This window comes from Rhamphochromis sp. 'chilingali' (genome assembly GCF_963969265.1).
Source record: "Rhamphochromis sp. 'chilingali' genome assembly, chromosome: 14".
Taxonomy (NCBI): domain Eukaryota; kingdom Metazoa; phylum Chordata; class Actinopteri; order Cichliformes; family Cichlidae; genus Rhamphochromis; species Rhamphochromis sp. 'chilingali'.
The window spans coordinates 22,296,359-22,320,284 of record NC_137941.1 but is presented as its reverse complement, the minus strand read 5'-3'; the positions used below and the strand labels follow the sequence as shown (position 1 = coordinate 22,320,284).

General features: G+C 40.7%; 2 protein-coding genes across 4 annotated transcripts; one reads left to right on the top strand and one right to left on the bottom strand.

The window, feature by feature from the left end:
* Positions 1–405: 405 nt before the first annotated feature.
* On the bottom strand, positions 406–2,073 carry nr0b1 (nuclear receptor subfamily 0, group B, member 1). The gene is made up of 2 exons (XM_080902751.1): positions 1,189–2,073; positions 406–980 (listed from the first exon to the last, which is right to left on the bottom strand). The coding sequence occupies exons 1-2, from the start codon at positions 1,829–1,831 to the stop codon at positions 739–741; spliced, it is 885 nt and encodes a 294-aa protein (XP_080758877.1). The 5' UTR covers positions 1,832–2,073; the 3' UTR covers positions 406–738.
* A 75-nt stretch (positions 2,074–2,148) lies between these two features.
* LOC308410248 (uncharacterized protein) lies at positions 2,149–8,438 on the top strand. 3 transcript variants are annotated; one of them, XM_080903481.1, is made up of 10 exons: positions 2,149–2,234; positions 3,418–3,519; positions 3,802–3,942; positions 4,049–4,221; positions 4,462–4,598; positions 5,139–5,151; positions 5,687–6,016; positions 6,110–6,278; positions 6,733–6,857; positions 7,193–8,438. In XM_080903481.1, the coding sequence occupies exons 2-10, from the start codon at positions 3,426–3,428 to the stop codon at positions 7,511–7,513; spliced, it is 1,503 nt and encodes a 500-aa protein (XP_080759607.1). In that variant the 5' UTR covers positions 2,149–2,234; positions 3,418–3,425; the 3' UTR covers positions 7,514–8,438. The 3 variants fall into 3 exon arrangements, with proteins under 3 accessions (XP_080759607.1, XP_080759609.1, XP_080759608.1); XM_080903482.1 differs by having other exon boundaries at positions 2,197–2,234; positions 3,418–3,642; XM_080903483.1 differs by lacking the exon at positions 6,733–6,857 and having other exon boundaries at positions 7,193–7,334.
* Positions 8,439–23,926: the final 15,488 nt, after the last annotated feature.

Sequence of the window (23,926 nt, the reverse complement as noted above, 5' to 3'; positions counted from 1 at the left end):
GTGCATGACAGGGGAAGTTGATCCATGTGACTTGCACAATCGCTACACGTTGTATACTGTTGCACTCTGGTGGCCTAACAGGGCATTTCACCTGAATTCAGAAGTCCTGCATCTGTGTTTATACTCCACAACTTACCTCCTTCACTGGACAGTGAATAGCTGCTACACCAAGCCCTGACCTTTTGAAGATAATCTGTAGTTGATGTGACTGAACTGTAGTTGACATCAATCAGTGTGACTCATATTTTTTCGAGGCGACGTGATCTCTTAAGTACTTTCTGCGTGTGTACTGAGACACATTATCTTCCTTCGTAAGAGTTTGTCCAGGGCTGATTTCACAGAGGAAAATGTGTCAGCAATGACGGAGCAATTATCACTCACATACATAGTTTGTTTTTAGGGGGGTTTTTTTTATTATCATTATTATAGAAAAATATTTTATATAAAAACAAATAAGTTATGAATTACATGAGCTGCTTTATATTTTCCTCTATTATGACATATTCCCTCAGCACATTCTCTCTTTCTTTCTCTGTGCCGCTCATTCTCACATGCACACTCACACTTGCTTGTGTTGGTCATTTCACAGTCACTGAAGATTTCCCAAATACATTTGTCTTTAATTAATTGAGTCCCACACGTCGTCCTCACCTGCCAACCAATTAAATCTTTGAGCAGTTCAGTCCATCTGACAGCTGAACCTGCTGAATTCATCTCAGTCCACTATGGACCCGTGACCTACTTCCCGTAGAACATCTCCATGAGGACCTCTTCGATGTTGACAGTCCCTATGACGGGTCTGAAGAAGAGCTGAGCGACCACTGGCGGGCTGATGGCCCTCAGCATGGACAGAGCTATGAGCAGCTTGGCGAACCGCGTCGTATCCTCGCGATGGATCAGCCTGACGTGCTCGTTTAGAGCCTGGTGCGCCTCTCGACGCAGCGACTGGATGTAGTGCAGACAGCGCAAACCCTCCAGATCTAGAGGTGGGGAAGGATGGGGGGAAGTGAAAAGTTGATAAAAATGTTACAACGCAGACAAGTAGTTAGATAAAGTGTAAATATCAGAGCAGTCATGCTGAAATAAAACAAACTTTTACCCATCAATTAATAAATCAAACGGTTCCACTCGTGAGCGTGGCACCTGTGCTTAAAAACTGATGCTCTGCTATCAAAAGCCCTGACCCACCTGGGTTGAAGAGCACGGCTCCCTTCAGGTACGCATATTCCTTCGTGCTTATATCTACACTCCAGCACTTCTTTAGGAAGGCTTTGATCGCTTCGATGTCCACAACAGAGACGCCGGGTGCCCCCCTGTTCTGGCCGCCCACAGCCTCGCTCTGCCTGTCCGGACAGCCCGTGAGGATGCGCTGCAGCATGCTCGGCTCCACGGTCTCCGTGGTCTCAAAGTCCACCCGGTCTTGTGCGAGTCCCAGCACGAGCAGAGGCGCCCAGCCGCTCCGGATCAGCACGAGCTGGTCGTCCTCGGGCAGCTCGCGAAAACAGGGGACGTTTTTCACGAAGCGCAGCGTCTTCACCAGGACCGCGGACGCCACTTTGCAGGTCACCTGCGGGGAGCGGAGGACGCCCCGGCGCCGAGACGAGCCGCAAGAGCAAGCCTGCTGTCGGACCTCCTGCAAAGAGGCAGAAGCGGAAGAGGGGGGCTTCTGGAACAAGTGCTGCAGCGTGTGCTGTTGGGGATGCTGCTGTTGCTCCTCGGCGGTCACCAGGCGGTCATCACTCTTTAGAATGCTGTAGAGAATGCTGCTGCTGCTGCTGCTGTTTTTTCGGCCGCTGGCACCCCGACAGCGGCAGCCCTCCAGCGTGGCCATGACCGCCGGCAGGAGCTCAGCGCGTCCCGCTGCTTCTTTGAAGCGCTTGAGGTCAGTGACAGAGGTAGCCCTGTTTTCTTAGCCCCTGATAGCCCCGAGTGAAGGGCAGAGCGTTTATATTAGCTCCCGTCTGTCCCCGCGCTTTGAGAGATTGTTCAGACCCCCTGAACACACACACACACACCCCTCCCTTCTCAAACACCGCCCCTCTCTCCACCCCTCTCCTATTTCCCACACTTACCTTTTCACAGCCCTCACATATTCAAGACACACCGGTGTAAATGATTTTTTATTTATCGTTACTGCATTTTAACACTGTGGGTGTTAAATTAGACCACGCCTTCATTTCCTGTGGAGCTTCGCATTTCAGAATCTTCGGTCGCCATTTTTTCTTGCTGCTGCGGTAAGTTTTATTCGGTCAAATATTAAGTTTTAGATTGATGTTAGAACAAGTAACATGATAACTAGTAAAAACAATAGTATTTGTATCAAAATACATTATCTTTAAGTGTCATATTTGAATTTTAACTGTTTTTTGTTAAGCTGGGCTACTGCTAGCTAAAACTGCAAAGTACCAGTTACTTTCCTAGCATTCATTTAGCATAATCTGGCTGTTGGCAGACTATAACGAATATTACTTGTTAATATATGTCACAGTTTTTACTAAACGCCTTTTATTTATTTTCAAATTAAACTTGCTAAATCCTTAGTTCAGGGGTCTCAAACCCGCGGCCCCGTGTGGGACTCCCCCCTCCCTCCCTCCCGGTTTGAGTGCGAGGGAGGGAGAAAGTATGAGTTGCTACCCGCGAGAAACGGAAGATGAAAGCATGTAGATATAATAACCACTGCAGCCAAAAAGACTGGCTGACGAGCCCAGTTGTAAGTAAGCTGTTTATACTCGAGTGTACACTGTGTTCGCTGACAGTAAAGCTAGTTAGCGGCCACGAGCCCGACGCGGGACCCGACGTATTAGCCAGGTTTTTTTTTTTTTTTTTAACCACGGTTCAGAGCCGCGGAGCTAGGCTTCGGTTAGTTTGGAGTGAGAAAAATGCGTTCAAGTTTGCGGTTTTGCCTTCTTATACAATATTTGAAATTTTAAAAACTAACGAGGAACTGCATTTTGGGAAATATTTGTGGGTGGTTTCTTTGTATTTTTTTTTTTTTTTGTACTACTTGAACACTAAAGTGGCCCTCCAATGAGATGGCAGTGGCCCATAGCTCATTGACGTTTGAGACACTGGCTTAGGTGAACTAGGATGCTTAAGGCTACCCTGAGAGTATGTATAGATGGAAAGATTTTTACACTAGAGTATGCCCCCTACATCTTGTTAATTATGGTAATTTCATATGTTATGCATTTCTGTGACAATAAGGCATTTTTCTTTTTTTAGATTGTTTTTTTTCATGGTAAAATAAACATTTTTCTGCCTCTTTATATTAGGGTTTGTTAGAGTGCAGGGAGAGTTTTTATGGCTTAAAGTATATAAAAATAATAAAAAAGAAATATGGTTTCTACTAACCCCCGCGATAATCAAGAGACTACTGTACTGCAGTGCAGTTATGCAGTTTTGTTCTACTCTTGGAAGGTGGCGATATGCTGGTTCCTGTCGAGTTTAAGGGAATGAGCAAATGGGTCAGGGTACCAAAGACAGACGATGCCTACAATTACTCCGAATTTTTGCAAGGAGGTAATTTGAGTGTAGTGATTAAAAGTAACTAAGTAAATTTATTCATATACTATTCATGTAAGTATTGTTTTGATTTACTTGTACTTTACTCAAAGCCTTCACTGCAGACCAAGGGCAAATACTGTAAGTTTACTTCACTACATTGATTGCTAATTTAAATGAATAATTCTTTTAGTAATTGAATGAATAAAGAATTTATAAATATTGTCAAAGTAAAACTGTGATTCACGGATTTATGAATTATAAATTCATATAGAACTTTATTGATTGTTTCTTTTTTAGTGCTGGTGAAATTCAGTTTGCCAGGTTCTACCAATTTGGTCCTGATGGATTCTGCGGGAGTGGAAGTGGATTCGGACATATTTGATGAACTTTTGAAGTCATCTCAGGTGTCTTTCAGTGTCTTCACTGAAGAATGCAGTGGTAAGAAGTTTAAGCCGTATGTTTCATTTAAAAATGCGTTGTTAAATTTACTAATTTATAGTTGGTGTAATCATGTTTAAATCTATGAGGCTGTCTGTATTGTTAGACAACAGTGTTGCAGGGTCTTCTTCAGATCACACATCTTCATTAGAGTTGTCACCGTCACCTGCATCAGGAGGATCATCATCAGGTTCAGACACAACAATAATACTCGAATCTACCAAAGCTCGGAAAAGACAGTTAATTGAAGGACCTCCTGACAGCAACACTGCAAGAAATGTAAGTAATCTTCAGGATATGATATGTTGTAACTTAAGATTGCCAATTACCTGTTCATTTGTACCAATACTCAATATCTTTAAAAATATTATTAAAAAAATTATAAAAACAAAACAATGGTCCCTCTCATGATTAAATAAGATGTAGTGATTAATGCAAAGGCTATAGCAGTTGATGCTGATAATTTTTATACCCACCTGGTAGGTGCTTTCTATGAATTTCTTGCAATTGTTATTTCAGATCATCAGAGCAGCCTTGTATTCAAAGCCAGATGGTGATCAAGTATTTAAGGAATATGAGAAAACAAACTGCCTCTCTGATACTACAAGAAGAAGGATGGTGAACATCCTTGTGGCAGACATGGTAGAGAGTCATGGGTAAGTGATGTAAACATTAAGAAAAATCTTTGTTTTGGTTTTTTTTTTGTCTGCAATTTTAGTTGTTTACCATTATTGCACCACTTAAATAGATTCTTCTATATGTCATGAAGTCATTGTTAAGTTAAATCAAATCAATCATAGTTTTCATTAGTTGCTAACCCCATATTGATAATGTTTCAAAAGAAAGTCACAATTTGTTATGGAGTGATGTTATTTTCCATTGTCATTATTGTAGTTTCTGAACATAGTGCTTCTTAACAGGGATGGTTGACAACAGCAAAACATTAGGAAAATGTCTGCATCAAATTGTCATAGTCCATGTGGAGCATAATCCAAGTCTTCATTTTCATTATTCTTAAAGACCTGTCAGGTGTGTGATGTGGTCAGTCATGATTTACAGATGATAGGTAGTTTGGGTAGTTCAAATCATACACCTGGATACATGTTGTTCTTGTTGCTGACATTTTATAATTGAACTTGAATCTGTGTTGGGGTAAATAATTGATAGTTTTCGTGTTCTCTGTATCTGCCTTTTAGGAGGATCCCACCAGTAAGTGTCCGCATTATGTATGCACTTGGGATTACAACCTTGTTCCCAAACTTGAAGGACCCAGATTCAAAGAATGGTTATGTAAGTTATGATGTTATGATGCATACATGCTGTCAGTGTCATAGTCCTGGGTCTGTGACCCAGTTTTTATGCAATTAAGACTTTTTTGATTGTGGTTTACGTGATAAATGCCTACACCTGCAGATATGACAGTCAGTGGTCTGTGAAAGTATTTTGTTGTTGGCTTTTCTGATGGAGTGGTTAAAGAAATCATATGATAAGACTAATTCAGGTCAGTCTGTCATTCAGGCAGTTTATCAAGTTATTTCCTAATGGACCCAAAATAAATAAATGTAAAAAAATGTCATTGTGTAACAATTGATTTAAATAGACCTCTAATGCATGATGCCATATCTGGCTTTTTGACATGTAGCACTGAACAATCCCACCAGTCAGGAGTTTTCTTCACTTGCTACAAACAGAGTAGCAGGTAATCAATATTGAATAAATATCTCTCTTGCTCTTAATTCGGCAGGAACATTTCTATGGTCACCAGAGTGGTTCTGGTTACCTGGCATGGAGATTGAAAACTGTGCAGCGCAACTCTACTGAAGAGATGAAGAAATCAAAGTCAGCTTTTCAAGACAGCCCCAAGACTCTTCGCAACTTCGCAACAAATGCGAGACAGTTGTCGGGTGATGAATGCAAGGAAGCTGTGTCAGTGATGAGGCACTCGACTGATATGAAAGTTGTCAAAGAGAAAATGAAGGTGACATTTCAACATAGGCAAAAAGTGATTCAAGATCCAGCCACAGCTTCTTCTGTCCTGGACCTTTTCCCAAGATTTCTGGATACACCTGGCTTGGTAAGGCATAAACTGATTGACTGACAGCTGTGTGGTTCCTTTGTTTGTTTGCTCGTTAATGCGTTCTTTCTATTGTCACATTTTGTGTTTCAGATTGACCAAGACTTCACAATGCTGTTTGGGGAGGAAGTGTCTGGTAAATTCCTTGCAAAGTGGCCAACATTCTTCAAGCCAAGAATCATCAAAGATTGCAAAAATCTGTCTCAGAGTACAGAATTGGATGACCTGCTTGTCTCTGCACAGGGGGACTCTGATGAGGGTGGTAAGTTGGAGATGGTAGACTTCACATGTCTTTACAGCATTTTCACAATTCCCACAGCACAATATATTAGGTGGACCATACTATTAAATCAAAACATGTTTTGGCACCTTTACAACAAATTGGAATACAGCTGTCGATTTTATAAATTACGTTGAGTTTCTGTTCATTTCAGTATGGTATGAAAAGGAATTTACAAACAAACTTTAATGGCATTTAAAGTTTGACAAAAAAAAGTTACTTAATGTTAGTATTGTTATGACTCAATATTTACGTCACTTGGTGGCCAGAAGATTTTAAGTGTCTTGAAATGAATTTTCATACCATACTGAAGACATTGGAAAACTGCTTTATTTGAAAAATTATCAGTTATCCAAAACTGAATAACATTGACAAAATGACTGCTGTGGACCTTAAAATGACAGTAATTGCGATTATCCTAATTCCTATTCTGTAGTTTGGGACTGCGAGTTGGCTGCCATTCTTTTGCTGCTTCACTTGTTACCTCCAACATCTAAGGGAAGGAAGTCTTCAAAGATTAGCACATCAGATGCTGCTCACCACCTAATGAAATTCATGAAGGTATGATTTTTTAGAAATGTGTTAAAGTAGCTTTCTCTTTTGATGAGAAAAGATTATCAGATGTTTTAAGAGGGCAAGGAGTTCCACTGTGCAGCAGATATATCTATGCCAGATAGGCTTGGTGTTGCAACGCCGGCACATTATTGTTACCATTAAACCTAAAATTACACATTGGAACAAAAATAACTGTGGGCCCGAAGTAAAACATTTTAATATTTATATAATAATATAATTAATATATTTAATATTGTCTTAATTTTAGGCAGCACTGCCACTCAACATCCGATTACCAATTTTGTTTAATGTGAATCATTTGGTTTCTTTCACTCCCTCAGGTGGGAGGTAGCATGGAGACTTTTCTTAAGGCTGGCCCCACTCAGCCATTCCTCCTGTGTGTTGGAGAAAGAAAGAACATCATCCAGACTTTCTACATTGTCCTAGATCAAAAGGTCATTCCCTGTGTGACGCAGACGGGAGTTGCAGCTTTTGACGAGCTTTTCAAGGCACATTTTGTATTTGCCGTGTCCTATGACGAAGCATTGCACAACTTCTACACATTCATCCAGACCACCGTGTATGGCATTGATGTTGGCAGCGTGAAGGAGAGTCCTCGGGTCAGGGAAATCAGAGCAAGAATTCTTCACAGTACAGTCTAAAGACATCGACTATACAGTACTTTGACTGTTCTTGTGTTACTTTTGCAAGATACACCACACAAGTTGCTCAGTGTTATTTAGACATGTCAAGTTCCAGCAACGTTTTTACTTTTGAGCTTTGGACAGCCTAGATATTAATTTATCTTTTACAAGCAACACCTCTTCAAAGCACGTGGAGACTTTGTTGACTCAGAGGTCATCAGTAATTTTTATTTTGAGCCTGCACCTTATGATAGAACCTTTGTTTCACAGCCTGTAAATGTGGCTCATCTTGTGACAGGACATGTATAGGACTGTTATTTCTCAACTACAATCCTCAGGAGTTCTGAAAGTACTGTGCAGTGTTTAGTTGGTTCATTGGAGGAAAGTGTTAATGACATGCGTCATTGCACATGCAAAACAATCTGTTGTTGAATGTTTGTCATCAAGAGAAACCTCGGAAAAGTTGAATGTTTTGATCAGCTTGAAAACCCATTCTCATATCTTAACAGAATCTAAAAGGATGAGACATTTTGAGCAAAAATGGAAAATAGTTGAACCTGTAGAGCATGTTTTCCTGTGTGTGTTTTGATGTACTTAAAGCTGCTTGTGCATGCTCTAAGTAATATGGAGACCGAAGAAATGATCAATGGTCACTTAAATGCATTTGTTATTGAGGATAAACTGGATGCTGTTGCACTGATCTGTGTAGATAATGTGGTGTATTATAGACCTTACAATGGGCTATTTTCAAATGACACTAATGACAAAATGTAGATTGTCCAATATTCTAGTTTTGTATATATTTATGCGCTGTTTATTTGTGGTGTATCTGCTGTTTGAATACAGAGTATTTTGAACACTGTCCTGTTGTTTCTTTTAATGGGTAGAGTGTCTGTAGCTGTGAATACATTTTAATTAATTGTAGCAGTAGAGATATCAGAGATTAATGGGAGTTTATTGTAATCTGGCTAGTATTGATGATTTGCCTGACACTAGTGTTAGTGTTAGACAATCAACACTATTCAGTGTTAAATTTTTAAACACCAGGGCTAGTGTAAAGTACTACCAACACTATTTGGTGTTACTTTTTAACACTTAACACCAGTGTAGAATATTGTTGACACTGGTCAGTGTTAGTCAGTGTTAATCTTTAACTCTGTACAGTGTTAGAATAACACTAGGTCATTGTTAAAAATATAACACTTTGAAAAGTGTTAATTTAACACTCAAAAGAGTGGACACATATAGACACTTTTCTAGTGTTAAATTTAACACTCACGGTGTCAATTTAACACTGGCGATTTTGCTGTGCAGCTTTATTCTCAGCATTACCTTGACTCTCTGAGCAGTCATCGGACAGAAGCCAGTAAAAGAAAAAATAGTCCAGGGAGGGATCTGAAGGCTTAATTATTTTAGGGACAATTTATATGATTTTCTATGAGAAAGAAGTAGGAAGAGCTGAGGCGCGAAGGCCGGCCTCCAACCTTGACTCGGACACGCTGATATTGATTTAACCGTGAAAACTGGAGCTGGTGAATTATGATGTCATGACTCAGTGCTCTCCTTGCTTCTGTCACTGAAGGAGGTATTTGGGAGGTGGTGGGGAGAGGGGGCGGTGGAAGTCAGTGAATGAGAAACTAAGAAGGACAAGTTGGGATAAAGCAGATGAATTAGAGGTTTATCTTAATTGCTCCTGAGAGGGATCACAAGTTAGGGTTGGCTGCTACCTGAAAGGAAAATCCCTCTGGGGAAATCAGAGCTGATTACAGAGGAGTTTAACCAGACAGAAAGCAAGCAATAGAAGATGTCAGGATGAGCAGAACTGTGGGTGACTAATGCAAAAGTTTGGAGCAAAGGTTCTAATCTCAGTTTGTTTTGTAGACGGTCTGAGCATCTCTGCCCTGGCCACGTCCCAAATACCCTCGCATGCTTAAAAAATGAGGGTCTTAACAAAAGGTTGTCTTTGGTTTGGTGAAAGGATGACATTGAGTACATGGTTACATTCGTGAAATTGCAGTAAGCAGGACCTCAGTGTCCCTTGCTCTGTTGCATTGAAGGACACAGTTATGAAAAGAGAGACAGGATGAAAACTTTTTTTTTCTGTAGTGCTACAACATTGTTCAGAGGCCGAATGTCTTTGTATTGATTTAGCAGAAAGAAGAACCACAGAAATTTTTCACATGTTTATATCAAGGACACAGCGGGATAAACAGCCTTCACTCAGCCTGTCTCTTCTCCTGCTCAAGGCCCAGCCAGCGCAGGTTATAAAAATCCTCCTGTCTCAAGGAGAGATTACATTATGTCTTGTTGCAAAAGCACAGAGTTGAAAAGACAGCTGCAGCGCTCGGTCGCTCTTTTTCAGGCCTCCTTTTCGTCTATTGTTTGTTTATCAGATTTGGACAAGGTGTCTCTCCACTTAACCATCCTTCCCAGGGTAAATTTAGTCAATCTGAAATATTTCTTAAACATCTTTCACCTAACTGGCCTCCCACCACCACAACAAGTTGATGCTTTATTTAAAATTGGATGAAGATCTGAAAACTGATGCCAAACATGCCACCCTATCCCCTAAATAATGACTGATGCATGTCATCTCATAGACACGTATGTACCACCTTTGCATCTAAACACCAGATGAATTAATGCAAGATGTCAGTTTAGATGACAACAGTTGGGGTTTAATATGCAACAGTTGAAAACATTTATCTGCATTACAAGTCTGTTTCCTGTGAGCTAGGAAATCTGAAACAAATGGATCGGGCTGCACAACTAATCCGCAGAGACTGGCAAGTGTAAAACTTTAAATGGCTGTTGCTGAAAGGGTAGGGGGGGAAAAGGCAATAGTTCAGTTTAATGAAAACTTTCAGGTTCTTAACTTTAGGAGGAAACTCAAGGGTAACGCGTTGATAATGCATTAATGAAATGTGCAGAGACTTTTGGTTTCCCAGGCTGAAAGTTGTTAGTTTTTCTTTTTGATATGAGGCAGACTTGTTCTCTGGCACGGTGCCTGCTGGTTCCCAGCCCAGTCTGACTTAGCTCAGCATGGGGAGGCCCTCTCACGGTCGCATCACACTACTTAAAGGATGGGACTTCTTACAAAACATGCATTCTGTTTTGTGAGAGGGGGTTGCGTTGTTTGTGTCTTTAAGTCAAGACTCCTCTGAGTTCAAGTAACATTTATCAAAAACTGCAAGAGTGTCTTTTCGCACCTCGGCAAAGAAAACACCACCGTTCTCTTCTCTGAGTCGCTTCTGCCAGCGAATGGGCCGCTCTCAAATAAAAGCAGATCAGTAGTTTGTGTGTGCATGTGCATACAAAACGCGCAGTTGATCTGCACTTTTGGAAACTCGCCGCTGTGACACGCGGACAGCTCGAGTCAGGCAGCTTCAGCCACGGCACAGTTTTGTTTCTGGTGGTGAAATTTAGAGCGAGGTCAGAACCACAGAAGATATTTACTCAAACAGGGGCCATGGGAAAGTGAAATCCACTTGCAGGAATTACAGAGGGAGGGAGGACAAAAGGAAGTGCCATTAAACTAAGTGGCTAACTTTCATAAATCTCCCGATGGGATCATACCAGCTCGACTCCACTGAGCTCATGCACCACATCCATCTTCAATAATATTGCACGTTCGTACATCAGATAAAGATACTTAATATGGGAAGTAATATATTAAAAACTAAGAAGAATGCAGTGCAGAGGCATAAAGCAAAGAGGCCTGGAACCCTTTAGGCGTACTCGCAGCACTGATGATTTGTACTTGTAGGTCGAACCACACCCACTTTAAATTTTGTTCTCGACTGCATGTCATGAACTGGCTGTGTGGAGGCAGATGAGGACCCAAACGCAAAACTCACGGAGACAGGAACTGAACTCAAAATCACTGCTTTATTGCAGGCCTTTAAAACGAAACAGAACTAAACTGGGAATACTAACAGAAGACCGAGGGAACACAGAAAGACACACAGGTTCGGGGAGAAGACATTGACGACGCAACACTGACCTGAGGGAGACACGCACATAAATACACAGAGGGTTAACGAGGGAAGTGGGAGCACACGGGGAACACAGCTGACACAGATAATCATAACGAGACAGGGCAGGAGTGAACACAACATGACGCATACTGACGAGAGACTGTCAAAGTAAAACAGGAAGTACACAGAGGTTCAGACAGGAGGAGAGAGAGCACGGGGAGAACACAGTCATAACGGGCTGGGGAAAACATGGAATAAAACACAAGGAGAGACGAGGGCTCACAGATACACAGGGGCACACAGGAGGTAACCAAATAAGGAACATCTTAACTAAATAACCTAGGAACCAAGGCATAAATAGGGAACAAAATACAAAAACACACAAAAACTAAGAATACTGGGCCAACATGGCCCAGGACCATGATACTGCACAGCTATGACATTTCATCATTTCATGCACAGAGATGCTATCACACTGACAAAATCATATAACACCTGCCATAGAGCTCAAAACAGTGAATTATTTCACTGAAAACAATACCACCCACACTGCTGAGTCCGGTAGACAATTTCCCTAAAAAGACAATTGCAGTTTGTCTTAAACGTCAGCCTTGGATGCATCGCACTCACAAACAAAGAAGTTCTGCGTCCATCACAAAATACTAAATTTGAGCTTTGTTAGCGGGTCCAGATTACTTCAAAACACAAAATGCTTTTAATAAGTAAGTATTGTTTTGTTCTTTAGTGGCAGTAAGCACTTCCTGAAGGCTGATCACACAGATGAAATCCTGAGGTTGCCATGACCCAAGAAGACAGTTCTTTGGCACATTCAGCCAAGTTGGCCTTGAAGCACAAGTGCGGAGAAAAACACAAGGTTTTTACCAAGTACTTGGGGCTTAGATACCCACAGACACTCCAAGACAGGTTTCAGAAACTTAAGAGGACAACTTTGTATGATTCAAGGCTTCTCATTAAATGGCTCCCCTGGAAAAGTCTTGTACCGCATTGTTTGTTGATTTGTTGGGCACTCTTCTGGCGGTTGCTATAGTGACTGTTTCAATTTTCTCTCTGTGGCTGCTCACATAAAGGACCTCGTCCTTGTCTCCATAATAGTTACAAATTGAATACTGCACTTTCCAAGGACTCGTGTCACCAACTTACAGCAAAGTGAGTGTATGAGTGTGCATGTGCATCTGTGTGTGCATGTGTGTGTCTCAGAGCATGAAAGAAGACAAGCTGACTTTAGATTTGTTGCACAAATGGAAAATAAAATGTACATTTTTTTTCTAACTTGGTCTTTTTTATGAATCAGAAAAGAAAGGACTAACAATACAAGCACTAAGATGAATGTGGAAAGATGCAACGAAGTGCAAGGCAGATTAAAAGGACTAATCAGGGATAAAAATTAAAAATTAAAAAGAAAAGGGTCTAGATCTGAGAGCACGAGGTCAAGACTGTGTACACCAAAATCAGAACAATTGAGTTAAGAGGACAGTTCAAACCAAAACTGTTAGACACGACTCACGCTCCTGTCGCTGAAGTATGGCCCGCCTTGTCTGGTGATGTGAAATGCTCAATCACTGCTCACACTGAGGAATGAAAGGATATATAATGGAACGGTGATTATTTTAGAGGTCTGTGGAAATGTTCTAAGCACGATTTTGTTCTTTTTTTTTAAATGTTTTTAATGTACAAGCACACTGCTTCTTCCTAAGTCATTATTTTAAAAAGAGCAAAGAAAGTGGGTCCTGAGACATTTCACCATATTTTTAAGTTGGTTTTAATGCATGCACTGAAGCCCTGAACATTTCTAGACTTCGCCCAACAGAGGTGTGAAAATGCAAATGTCAGTTTCTTTTAGATGAGATTAGAACCTCTTTAACCTGCCGGCTCTCTAATAAAAAGTCAGCGTGGTTTCAACTGTGCCTTAACACCACCGTGTTCTGTGAATTCTGTACAGACAGCACTTTCACCCAAGCCAAACATAAGTCTGAAATGGACTGTCTGTGTGTGACACAACAGTCCAGGCCTGTAAACAACTTAACTTAAAACTGAAGCTCCATCAGATCCATGTTCTCACGGTTCACTGAATCTCAAATCTGCCAATCTTTAGAACATTTTCTGCTCTCCAAAACTCTAATTTACATAAATAATTTAACATATGTAATGAGTTTTGTTTCCTTTTGCTCATTGAAATCTGAGGCAGTGTTTGAACATGAATATTTCAAGAAATATTAAAGATAAAAGCCTGACATTTTCACTGGTCTTTTTTTTTTTTTTAGCATCAAAACAGAAAAAAAATCAGGCTGATCTGTAAAGTCTCATATTTGAGCGCAAACTACTCAAAAACTCCACAATGCAAAAGACAAACAGTGACTTCTGTATTTCACAATATTGCAAAAATAAAGAATGTAGAAAACTTTTTAACACAGAATTCTCTGAAGAAAATGTTATTTTCATGAATCTTTATGCTGGACTGGGCACATATCACAAGTTGTAGCACAAAAACAAAAGTATTAATAGATGGTATAATCTGAATGGATTGTACTCTAATTATAACTGTGAAGATAATAATTCATGTTTTTAAATATGTGCAGATTTTCCATTTTAGCCGTGTTCTACAAACCCAAAAAATATATGGTGAAGTGTTTGATGTATGAAGCTAAAAGCTTCACAGCAATACGTCTAAATTTTTGAACTTTGAACCTTTTTTTGTTTGCTTTGTTTGATTTTGAGCAAAAGGTGTTAATTTGAGATTTTAATTATCCAAAGTAAAAATAGATTTAAAAAAAAAAAAAGAATTGAGCTTTGAGAAAAATTAAAACTAACTGAAAATTATTTTGTGAACTTTTAAGACACCTTAGTTTGGCAAAATTTGCTATCACACCTTGCTCGAAGACGCTTTGTGTTTATTGATGCTTTGGATGTTTACAAGTCTGTGAGGCAAATTCTTTCCAAAATGTCTGTGTTTGTACTGTAATACACGGACTGGTTTTCCTAAATCTTGGATATTTCCTGCATACAATATTAATTAAAACAACTGAACTAATAAAAACTCAATTAAAACAAAACGTTTTAAAACAAGGAAAACTAAACTGAAACTGAAGTGAAATAAAAACAAAAAATGAAATAAAAAATATGAATTAATAAGAAAATTCAAAACTATAATGATTCTGCATCAGCCTGATTGTATCATGTATTATTCCCTGAGACAAATATGTGATTGTAGGCTAATAGCCTACACGCACACACCTACGGTCCTCCACAAGAAATAAATTTGCTTGGCATTCACAGAGCAGCCCCGTCTCCTACCAGCTGCTCGTACAGTTCCTTAGATCTACAGTTTTACAGTAAGTTGTGCGTCGTAACCCCGGCAGTTTTTAAAAACAGCTCAGTGATACACAAAGCCTCTCTCTGAACAAACACAGCTTTGCTCATTGTTTACCTCAGCTGCGAACCTCTCACTGAATGTGGGTAAACTGCAAACACGAGCAGCGTAACACGCTTGCGATAGGATGGTTCATAGTCTGTTTGTCTCTCCTTTAGTAACAGTGTTCAAGGTCGGTGTATAAACACAAGGCCATCCTGATTACAACAAACAAAGCAGCAGATATTCGAGCTTGTAGTCTCTTCTCTGCGCCCCCCTCGCTTGGGGTAAACGTGTCAGATGTTGACATTTAAATTTTACATTTTTCAGATTCTTTCATTTAAAGAAACTTTTAGAATGTTCTTGCTGTTAATCGAGGATTCTGGCATTCTGCGTCTCTGTCTGTACTTCACCTTAACCCCACTTTTCTTAAAACTTGGCAGGTTGGGGACACAAGTAATTTCTCGCTGTTGTTAGGCAACATCGCAACGGCCTCACTCAGGTCGTGACATTGTCTGCAACCTTATAATGACATCACAAGTCCAGATAACACAGTTTATAAATAAACCTTCACTGTCTGCAACATCAGATTACATTTTCTGATGCTTTAAAAAAAAAGCTGGAAAAGAATATTTAAAAAGAGAAACATGAACTTTCAACTACAAAATGCTTGTTTAAGCCACTGCAGCCAAGCAGGGGAGCCTTGAGTTTACCCAGACCACTTGACAAACAGATGCCAGGAAAAGTGACCCATGTGTTCTCACTGTACTTCAAAGCCTTGACAATATCAATTGCTGGCTGTCTCAAAACCTTTCAAAGCTTAATGATGATAACTTTGATGTTTTAGTTATTAAATCCACTACCCTGACCCACAGTACGCTAAGCCTTTTGTCCAAAAATGTCAAGCAATCTACTCATAACCAGTGATTTTCAACACTGAGCTGTGTTTCAATGCTCAAGTTGAAAAAAAAATGCCCACTACACTGACTCCAGATAATTCAGAATGTGGCTGGATTTTAACTGGCACCAGGATATGTCAGTATATTACTCCAGTATTAGGAAGTTTACACTGGTTGGCTGTTAAATTTCATGTCTATTCTAAAAGCTTACTAATGACTTGCATTAAATTACAATGCTCCAAATCATATGAAAGAATTGTTTGGCCTCTATATGCCTGGATGGCTATTTTTATTGTTGAATGGGGCTGGTTTGTCCAAGGTCTCACCTAGTAAACAAAGGTCAGCAGGCCTTTGTTGTTAGGGCTCCCAAACTGTGGAACAGCCTTCCCACCAATATCAGGATGCCACTTATTGTCTTATAAGTGGCAGAGATGAGCGTTCTCCAAAGGGTGGCTGGCCCCTCAAAGAGATAGGCGGAGGAGTTCGGCCATCTAGGAGGGGTTTAGACCAGAGCTGCTACTCCATCAAAAGGAGCCAGTTGAGGTGGTTCAGGATCTGACAAGGATGATTCCTGGGTGAGGAGTTCTGGGCATGTCCCACATGGATTGATTGTGGCATTCATTTAAACGCTGACACAGTAAGGCTGGCTGCTTATGATTGAAACACTCAAAGAAAAAATAAGTTTGAAGGACTTTTATATTTGTCAGCGTTGCTGAGTGCTTCAAGTTTCCAAGCAGTCTCTGCAAACTGCACAAACACACCTCCACACAGACACAAAACAATAATTCACTTCGTGTTGAAAGTCCCCTAAGCCACTCCTGACATTTCACAGGTCTTTCAATTAAAATGTTTTATACAAATTTATTCAGCACCCATTCCTTCCACTAAGCTCGTCTGTGTTCATCATCAGAGACACATTATAATTAAGGTCATAAGGACATTGGGTTGTACTCAGAAGTTTATATATGTGGATGTTGGGCATAAATGGCATAGTAATTTTGGGCTTTTAATGATTTCTTTGAACTCTTCTTTTTCCAGGGTGGACCGATTGTACAGTCTACATCTTTAATGACTTAACGAAACAAGAATTGTGGTGCATAAGTTTGATTTAATTTGGATTTTCTCTAATGCACACAGGGTCAAAAGTCTACAAACACTTGTAAATATATAGACTTATTTACATTCTTTAGTAAGTTGTACTGAAGTTGTGTGTCTTTTATCATGACAAAGCCAAGGCCCATTAACTTCTCATTAGTGATCATCACTGACTGCATCTGCTTGTTTCTCTTTGCCAGCATAAAAATAATTTGTTTAACAGCGCTCAGCTCTGGGGCCATTTTACTGCCAGTGGTTGTGGTACAATGCACAAAGTAGAATAACTATTTTTTCAGTTTCACCTCACATCAACAGTTAGACAGTTGAAACTGGGACACAACTGGATGTTCCAACAGGACAATGATCCCAAACATGCATCAAAACTGGTTTTGGAATGGATAAAATAGCATTAAGATTCTGGAATATTCTTCTCAAAGCCCCAACCTCAACCTTATGGAAAATTTGTGGACTATAGTTAAAAGTCAGGTCCATGCCAGAAAAGTAGCCAATTTAAATAAACACTACCAATTCTTCCTCGAAGAGTGATCAAATATCCAGCCAGAAGGTTGTTGACGACTATCAAAAACATCTGGTCATGGTGAAACTTGGGAGCAAATAAAACCAAATTTCAAACTTGTTCAACTAATTGTTGTTTTTTAAGTCATTAAAGTTTTATGCTGTTCAATCACTTCATTCTGAAAAAAGAACAGTTCACAGAAATCACTAAAAGCCCAAAATTAACATGAAATTCAAAATGAGTGTAATGTAAGCTTCTGACCGAAGCCGAACGTTCTTGTGACCATGTAAGTCACTTTGTCGTTGCTATTGGCTTTTTGTGAGGAGAGACATGACCTCTAAAATCTAAAGCCCTTTTCCCAACCGCTTGTGCATTAATTATGAGCATGCATGGTCATACATGCTCATGGAGCAGTAATTAAATAATTAAATGGAGAAAAGCCCGTAAGTTGGTTCAAGCATGCAAATAAAGTTTCTCCTCTGAGGACTGCCTACTAGCGTGTTTGTGTTATTTGACACTGTGTAGTCAAATGTCATTCTAAATTGGTGCTGATGTGAGTGTGTGCGCTTATCTGTCTCAGCCCTGTGATTGACGAGCAAACTGACCGAGGGGTACCCTGCCTTTTTAAGCTTTCAACTTCCCTTCAATTGAAGTTGAATAAGTGGTGGAGAAAATTGGTGGATGGACTTGTAATTGAAAGGCAGCAGCAGTACAGTTAAAATGAGCTTCATATTTGTGCAAGGTCTTCTTTTCTGTATTGGCTAAGATCAAATTAAAGGAGAGAAAAAGCCTGAAAAACTGTGTTTAATCACTGCAGTCTTTTCCCGCCCCTAAGAATGACAAAGGTTATTTTTCTTCCATTAAACTTATTAGAAAAACCCTAATTTATGCAAGTCTTTCCACTGCGTGATGGAAAAATTGCTTGCTATGGATTAAGCATCTTTAACATTTTTTTAAAAAATTCAAAAACAGCTGATAGCATAATGCTCTGCACTATTAGCGTAATCTTGTTCGACACCAGCACCTATCTCCTAAAATTGGCTCTTTACTGATATAATAGTGCTATGCAGTCCACTTATCAACTTTGTTATGGAAAACAAATGTATAAAATGCTGACTATACGAAACTAACATTCAATGTTCATGTTAAATAAATATCTACACATACGACTCTATGTGGAAAAGTAACTAATTCTGATTAAATCACTCTTTCACTATATATGGCCAGGCCTGGATATCGAAAATGTTAAAAAGCCATTTCTAAGGCTTTGGTATAGAGCAGGGGTGTCAAACTCAAATACACAGTGGGCCAAAATTCAAAACTGGAACAAAGTCGCGGGCTAACATTAATATTTACTGAAATAAAAATCTTCCTCCAGATATAAGAATGATTCTTTTCTTATGGACTCAAACAAGTTTTGCTGAAAAACTGAATATGGAACAAGCAAAGCTTAATACTAAACAATATATATATATTAGCTGTATAATACCAGTAGGCCAGCTCTAATAATAATTTGGTATGGCTTCGCGGGCCAAATGTAATTAGGCTGTGGGCCAAATTTGGCCCACGGGCCAGAGTTTGACACCTATGGTATAGAGTGACCCACAGTGAGAGCCATTACCCACAATTACAGAAATCTTGAAACAGTAGTGAACCTGCTGAGGAGTGGAGTACTCTAATAGTTCATCAATGACTCATCCAGGATGTCACAGAAGAACCCAGAACAACATCAAAGAAATGCAGACCTCACTTGCCTCGTTTAAGGCCAGAGTTCAGGAGAGCTGACCAAACCACTACTGACCAAAAAAGCCCCAAAGGTTTGTTTCACATCTTCCAAAAAAAAGACTAAAAGTAAAATATTCTGTGGACTGACGAAACAAAAGCTGAACTTTTTGGGAGGTTTGAGTCTAATACAGCATTTCATATAAAGATAACCTTAACAACAGGTGGAGGTAGTGTGATGGTCTGGGTCTGCTTCAGGATGACTTGCTGTAATTATTAGAACCACTAACTCTCCTCTCCGCCAGGAAATCGTAAAGGAGAATGTCTGACCATCATTTTGTGCTCTAAAAGTCAAGCTCACTGGAGTCATGCAGCAGGAAGATGATCCAAAACACACCAGCAAGTCCAACTTTTAATGGCTAAAAAAATAAATAAATAAACATCCATCCATCGGTGCACACAAGACACCCAAACACTATGGCACCTCCTGTAGGTGGTGGGCCTGCAGGAGGATGGGCTCATGTCCCTTTTCATGCTGCGCCCATCCAGGCCCCATGGAATAAGGCCTCAGGCACCCTACCTATGCCTGGCTCCAGGGCAGGGCCCCAGTCTTCTGAATCATTCTTTGTCTGGTCCCTCACCCAGGACCAGTTTGCCCCTGGGATCCCTGGGATATACAAACCCTTCTACCACAATAAGGCAGCAATTCGCAGAGGGGAAATAAATAGATAAATAACTACTACGGTTTTCCACAAAGATATACCAAAACGAAAGTATCGACAGCTATTTACATCAAAACACCAAACTATTTACAACCGGGGGGGAAGATCACGACCATGACAAACTGAAACACAGGGCTTAAATACATAGAGGGAGCAATCAGGGAATGGACCACAGGAGGGAAACACAGCTGGGGCAAATCAGAACTGACGAGACAAGGAAGCATAAACTGAACACACTGAGATACAGACCTTCAAAGTAAAACAGGCAACATAACAGTCACGCCTAAAACAAAACACTGACAACACCGAATCGTAACAGTTCCCCCCACCCAAAAATCAAACATTTAAAACATGTAACCCCAAAGAAAATGTTTGATTCATGCCCAGCGCATACGGCACCGGCTGCTGTTCTGCAGGCGACGCTGATGGCTGGACAGGCCCCTTGGATCCTCCAGTGGAAACGGAAGGCTGGAGCGGTCCCTCGGACCCCCCAGCGAAGACGACGAAGGCTGGAGCGGTCCCTCGGACCCCCCAGCGAAGGCGGATGAAAGCTGGAGCGGTCCCTCGGACCCTCCAGCGAAGACAGACGGAAGGCTGAAGCGGTCCCTCCCTCTGACCCTCCAGCAAAGACAGACGGAAGGCTGAAGCGGTCCCTCGGACCCACCAGTGAAGACAGACGGAAGGCTGGAGCGGCCCCTCCCTCGGACCCTCCAGCGAAGGCAAACGATGAGAGAGAGCAAAATAAGACATTTATTTACATCAAAACACCAAACTATTTACAACCAGGGGGGAAGATCGCGACCATGACAAACTGAAACACAGGGCTTAAATACATAGAGGGAGCAATCGGGGAATGGACAACAGGAGGGAAACACAGCTGGGGCAAATCAGAACTGACGAGACAAGGAAGCGTGCTTAAAAATGTGTCTGAAATTAAAAAAAAAAAAATCTGCAGAGTAGGACAAAATTCCTCCACAGCCATGTGAAAGACTCACTGTACACTCAGTTATAAGGTTTGGGTTACTTTTTCACACAGTAACCCACATGTGGCCCTTTTCACACAGGGCCACATAGGTTTAAATAAATTAAATATCCTTTAAAAACTGCCGTTCGCATTTACTCAGGTTATCTCTGTCTAATAACAACATTTTTTTGATGACCTGAAACGAGTGACAAATATGCAAAAAAAAAAAAAAACTGGGGAGAAAGCTGTACTGTTTTTTTTACAGCACTGTGTTATAATACTTAAATAAAAACAGATAAGCAAGCTACAGTGTAGCGCCGGTAACATGAGAAAATAAACGAGAAACAGCACAGAGGCGGGACGCTGCAGTTGTTATGTCCTTGCTGTGGATAAATTGCGTGTTGAACATGTGCCACTGGGATGTGAGCTAATTAGCCAAGGTTGAGTGGGACCCTGGGGGTGGGTTAACGTGTAGGGAGGAGGGAGGAGAAGAGGGAGAGGCAGCCAAGGTCAAACCCATGAGTGCTACCAAATCCATACAGCACAATGGTCCCTCTGTGCCACTCTGAGGGGTTCATTCGATTCAGTCTCTTCATTACTTAAGACCATCTTCACTTCAGCAATACACGCCTTCATTCTAGTTATCTCTGCCTGCACTCCTGTAGTTGGTCTAAAAGGTAGCATCTTAAATTACCAGCGATACAAATGCATAAATGCCTCACATGACTCCTGTGTATCCCATTTACTCGCCTTCATGCCTGCACCGCACACCTGTCCTTGCTTTTCATCTCTGTCTGTCCTTTGATCTATTTATTTCATAACAATGTCACACTCCTTTGTCTCACATGTAGAGCCTATAAAGAAAACGCAGGTAAGGCATGCATGCATAAATGCATGTGCATATTGCAATACTAGGAAATGCAGCTGAGTGAAATATGAAATACCGTAGCAAAGAAGAAATAATTTATGTCCCTCCTATCTCATTCTTTATTGGTCTCACGGTGACTACAGTATGAATATTTTGCCGGCATATCGGGGACAGGGTCATGTTTGCATAAAGAGGTAAATTATGACACCAATAACAATGCCGGCGTGCCACAAAGAGACGTAGGAGTGGGTGAGGGTAGAGGGGCTGAGATGTTGGACGGATCAAGGCAAGTAAAATGTAGCTGATAGGTGAAATAAATTTAGAAAGAAATTGGTTTCCTGTTTGAGAGATAAAACACATTATTTTTTATTCACATCCCTAAAAATTCTCATTAAATTTGGCAGCGAGGCATTCTTTTCTTCAACTTACTCACCTTGAACAACAAAGACGTTTTCAAATTTCTGTAAGTGAGTCGCCGGCAGGCAGTGAGTCATGCTGTCTGACTTTGCTTTGCTTCCTTGATAATTGTGCAGTTAAAGATCTGCAAGGCCTTGAAAATGCAACATTTTCAATCTTTCAATATTCCAAACTCAAAGCATTAAACTTTCTTTTTTGAAGTGCATCAAAATTAATCACCCTCCTTCTCTTTCTTTTATCAACGGCTGTAGTTACATTTGGCAGATAAAGACTTAGTGTTGCTGTTAATTAAACAAGGAAAAGGTGCAGGGATAGCTCAGTAGGTAGGGTGGTGGCCCCGTGATCGGAAGGTTGGGCGTTCAAATCCACTAAACGGCTACCATGAGGTACACCTGAGCAAAGTACCGTCCCTACACACGGCTCCCCGGGCGCCCAATGGCTGCCCGCTTCACTGAGTAAATGGGTTAAATTTCAATAAAATATATAAGAAAAAAAGTGTATCTGTACTTGGAAAGTGACCTGACTTCAAGCAGCTGACACCTTAGCTGTAGAATTTTCTTGTCTTTTGTTTTTTAAATACTTTTCTCTACCCTGCATGAGATCCTAAGCTCTATTGCTTATTGTGATTTCTTAACTTTTAGGGACTGTCTTTGATTAAGTTATATGGGGGTGGGTGCCGAGTTTGGCAGGTGATTGCTACCTGCCAAACTTGGCGCCCCGTTCTCTTTACAGGTAAGAGCAGGTTCAGACTTAAGAGTCTGATGAATGATGTGATGCCTGCAACATTATCTATGAAGTGAACAGGGTACCAGTGGGCAACCTGCCAGTTCTGGTGTTCTCTAGTTAATTTCAGTCGAGCTAAAGAGCGCGGGGCTGGGAGAACTGGCTCCACCGGAGGACCTCCCACCTTCATCTGATTATTTCAGTTTGGTCACAAACATACACATGAGCAGCCCGGTCATTTTGTAGGGTTCTGGCAATGCTCCTCATATTGTGCTGCCAGGTTAATGGTCTTCTGTGGCCCTCTCCACGTCTTCTCATGTAACACCTCATCTCCTGGCATCTCTTCTACGCACTTGAAAGTCATGGGAGACACAGCAGACCTTCTTATGATGTCACTTATGGGTGAGTTGGACTATTGGTGGAACACGAATGGGCTGGAAGTACTGCCCCGTGCTACCAACAATCACAAGGACTCAAGTAAAAAGTAAAACTAGCAAGAAATCAGTCAGGAAGGATAAGCAGAGAGCAATGATCCGTGGCCACCACCTGCAAAACCATTCCCCTTGCAGGGGTTGTCTTGTAGCCACTTTAGGGCCCCTGATTCACAAAGGTTTATTCAAGGCTATATCCGTTTGTATTAACCCCATCTGATAGCATGACAACATGCATGTAAACAAACATTCTTGGTTCTTCAATTACGACAGCTGGCTATAGTTTTAAAGCAAGCCACATTCCGCCTGTATTAATATAATTTTATATCTAGAAGTTCTTTCCAATTACCCTTTATTCTTTTCTGCCTTTTCAAGTTCATCTATTGGCCTTGCTTGGCACATCATTCTGCCTCCTCTCCACACTTTATTTGTATCAGTAATTTTTTTCCTCGCTCTTCAGGGTGTTGCTTTCTATACATGTTTTCTTTTGCCAAGGCCAAGGCCTCCTCTAAATGCCTGCTGAACTTGATGAACTTCCTGTTTATATGAGGCAATCTTTGCCAGGCTACCTTGGCATCTCTTACATTGGTCGCTACATGTTATATGTAGTAAACACCATATCTTATTTTAGCTTTTGACTCTGTATGTTATGGGTTAGAAAAGACAGCTCATTCTCACTCCCAGCTTGGTGCATACTATGTCAAGATGTTATATATAAATGCAAGAGAC

Excerpts from the sequence above, each read along its gene's own strand:
- nr0b1 (XM_080902751.1), bottom strand. The coding sequence starts at position 1,831 with ATGGCCACGCTGGAGGGCTGCCGCTGTCGGGGTGCCAGCGGCCGAAAA. Across the intron at positions 981-1,188 it reads AGCCGTGCTCTTCAACCCAG|ATCTGGAGGGTTTGCGCTGT; the intron begins GTGGGTCAGGGC and ends CCCCACCTCTAG.
- LOC308410248 (XM_080903481.1), top strand. The coding sequence starts at position 3,426 with ATGCTGGTTCCTGTCGAGTTTAAGGGAATGAGCAAATGGGTCAGGGTA. Across the intron at positions 3,520-3,801 it reads CTCCGAATTTTTGCAAGGAG|TGCTGGTGAAATTCAGTTTG; the intron begins GTAATTTGAGTG and ends TTTCTTTTTTAG. Across the intron at positions 3,943-4,048 it reads CTTCACTGAAGAATGCAGTG|ACAACAGTGTTGCAGGGTCT; the intron begins GTAAGAAGTTTA and ends CTGTATTGTTAG.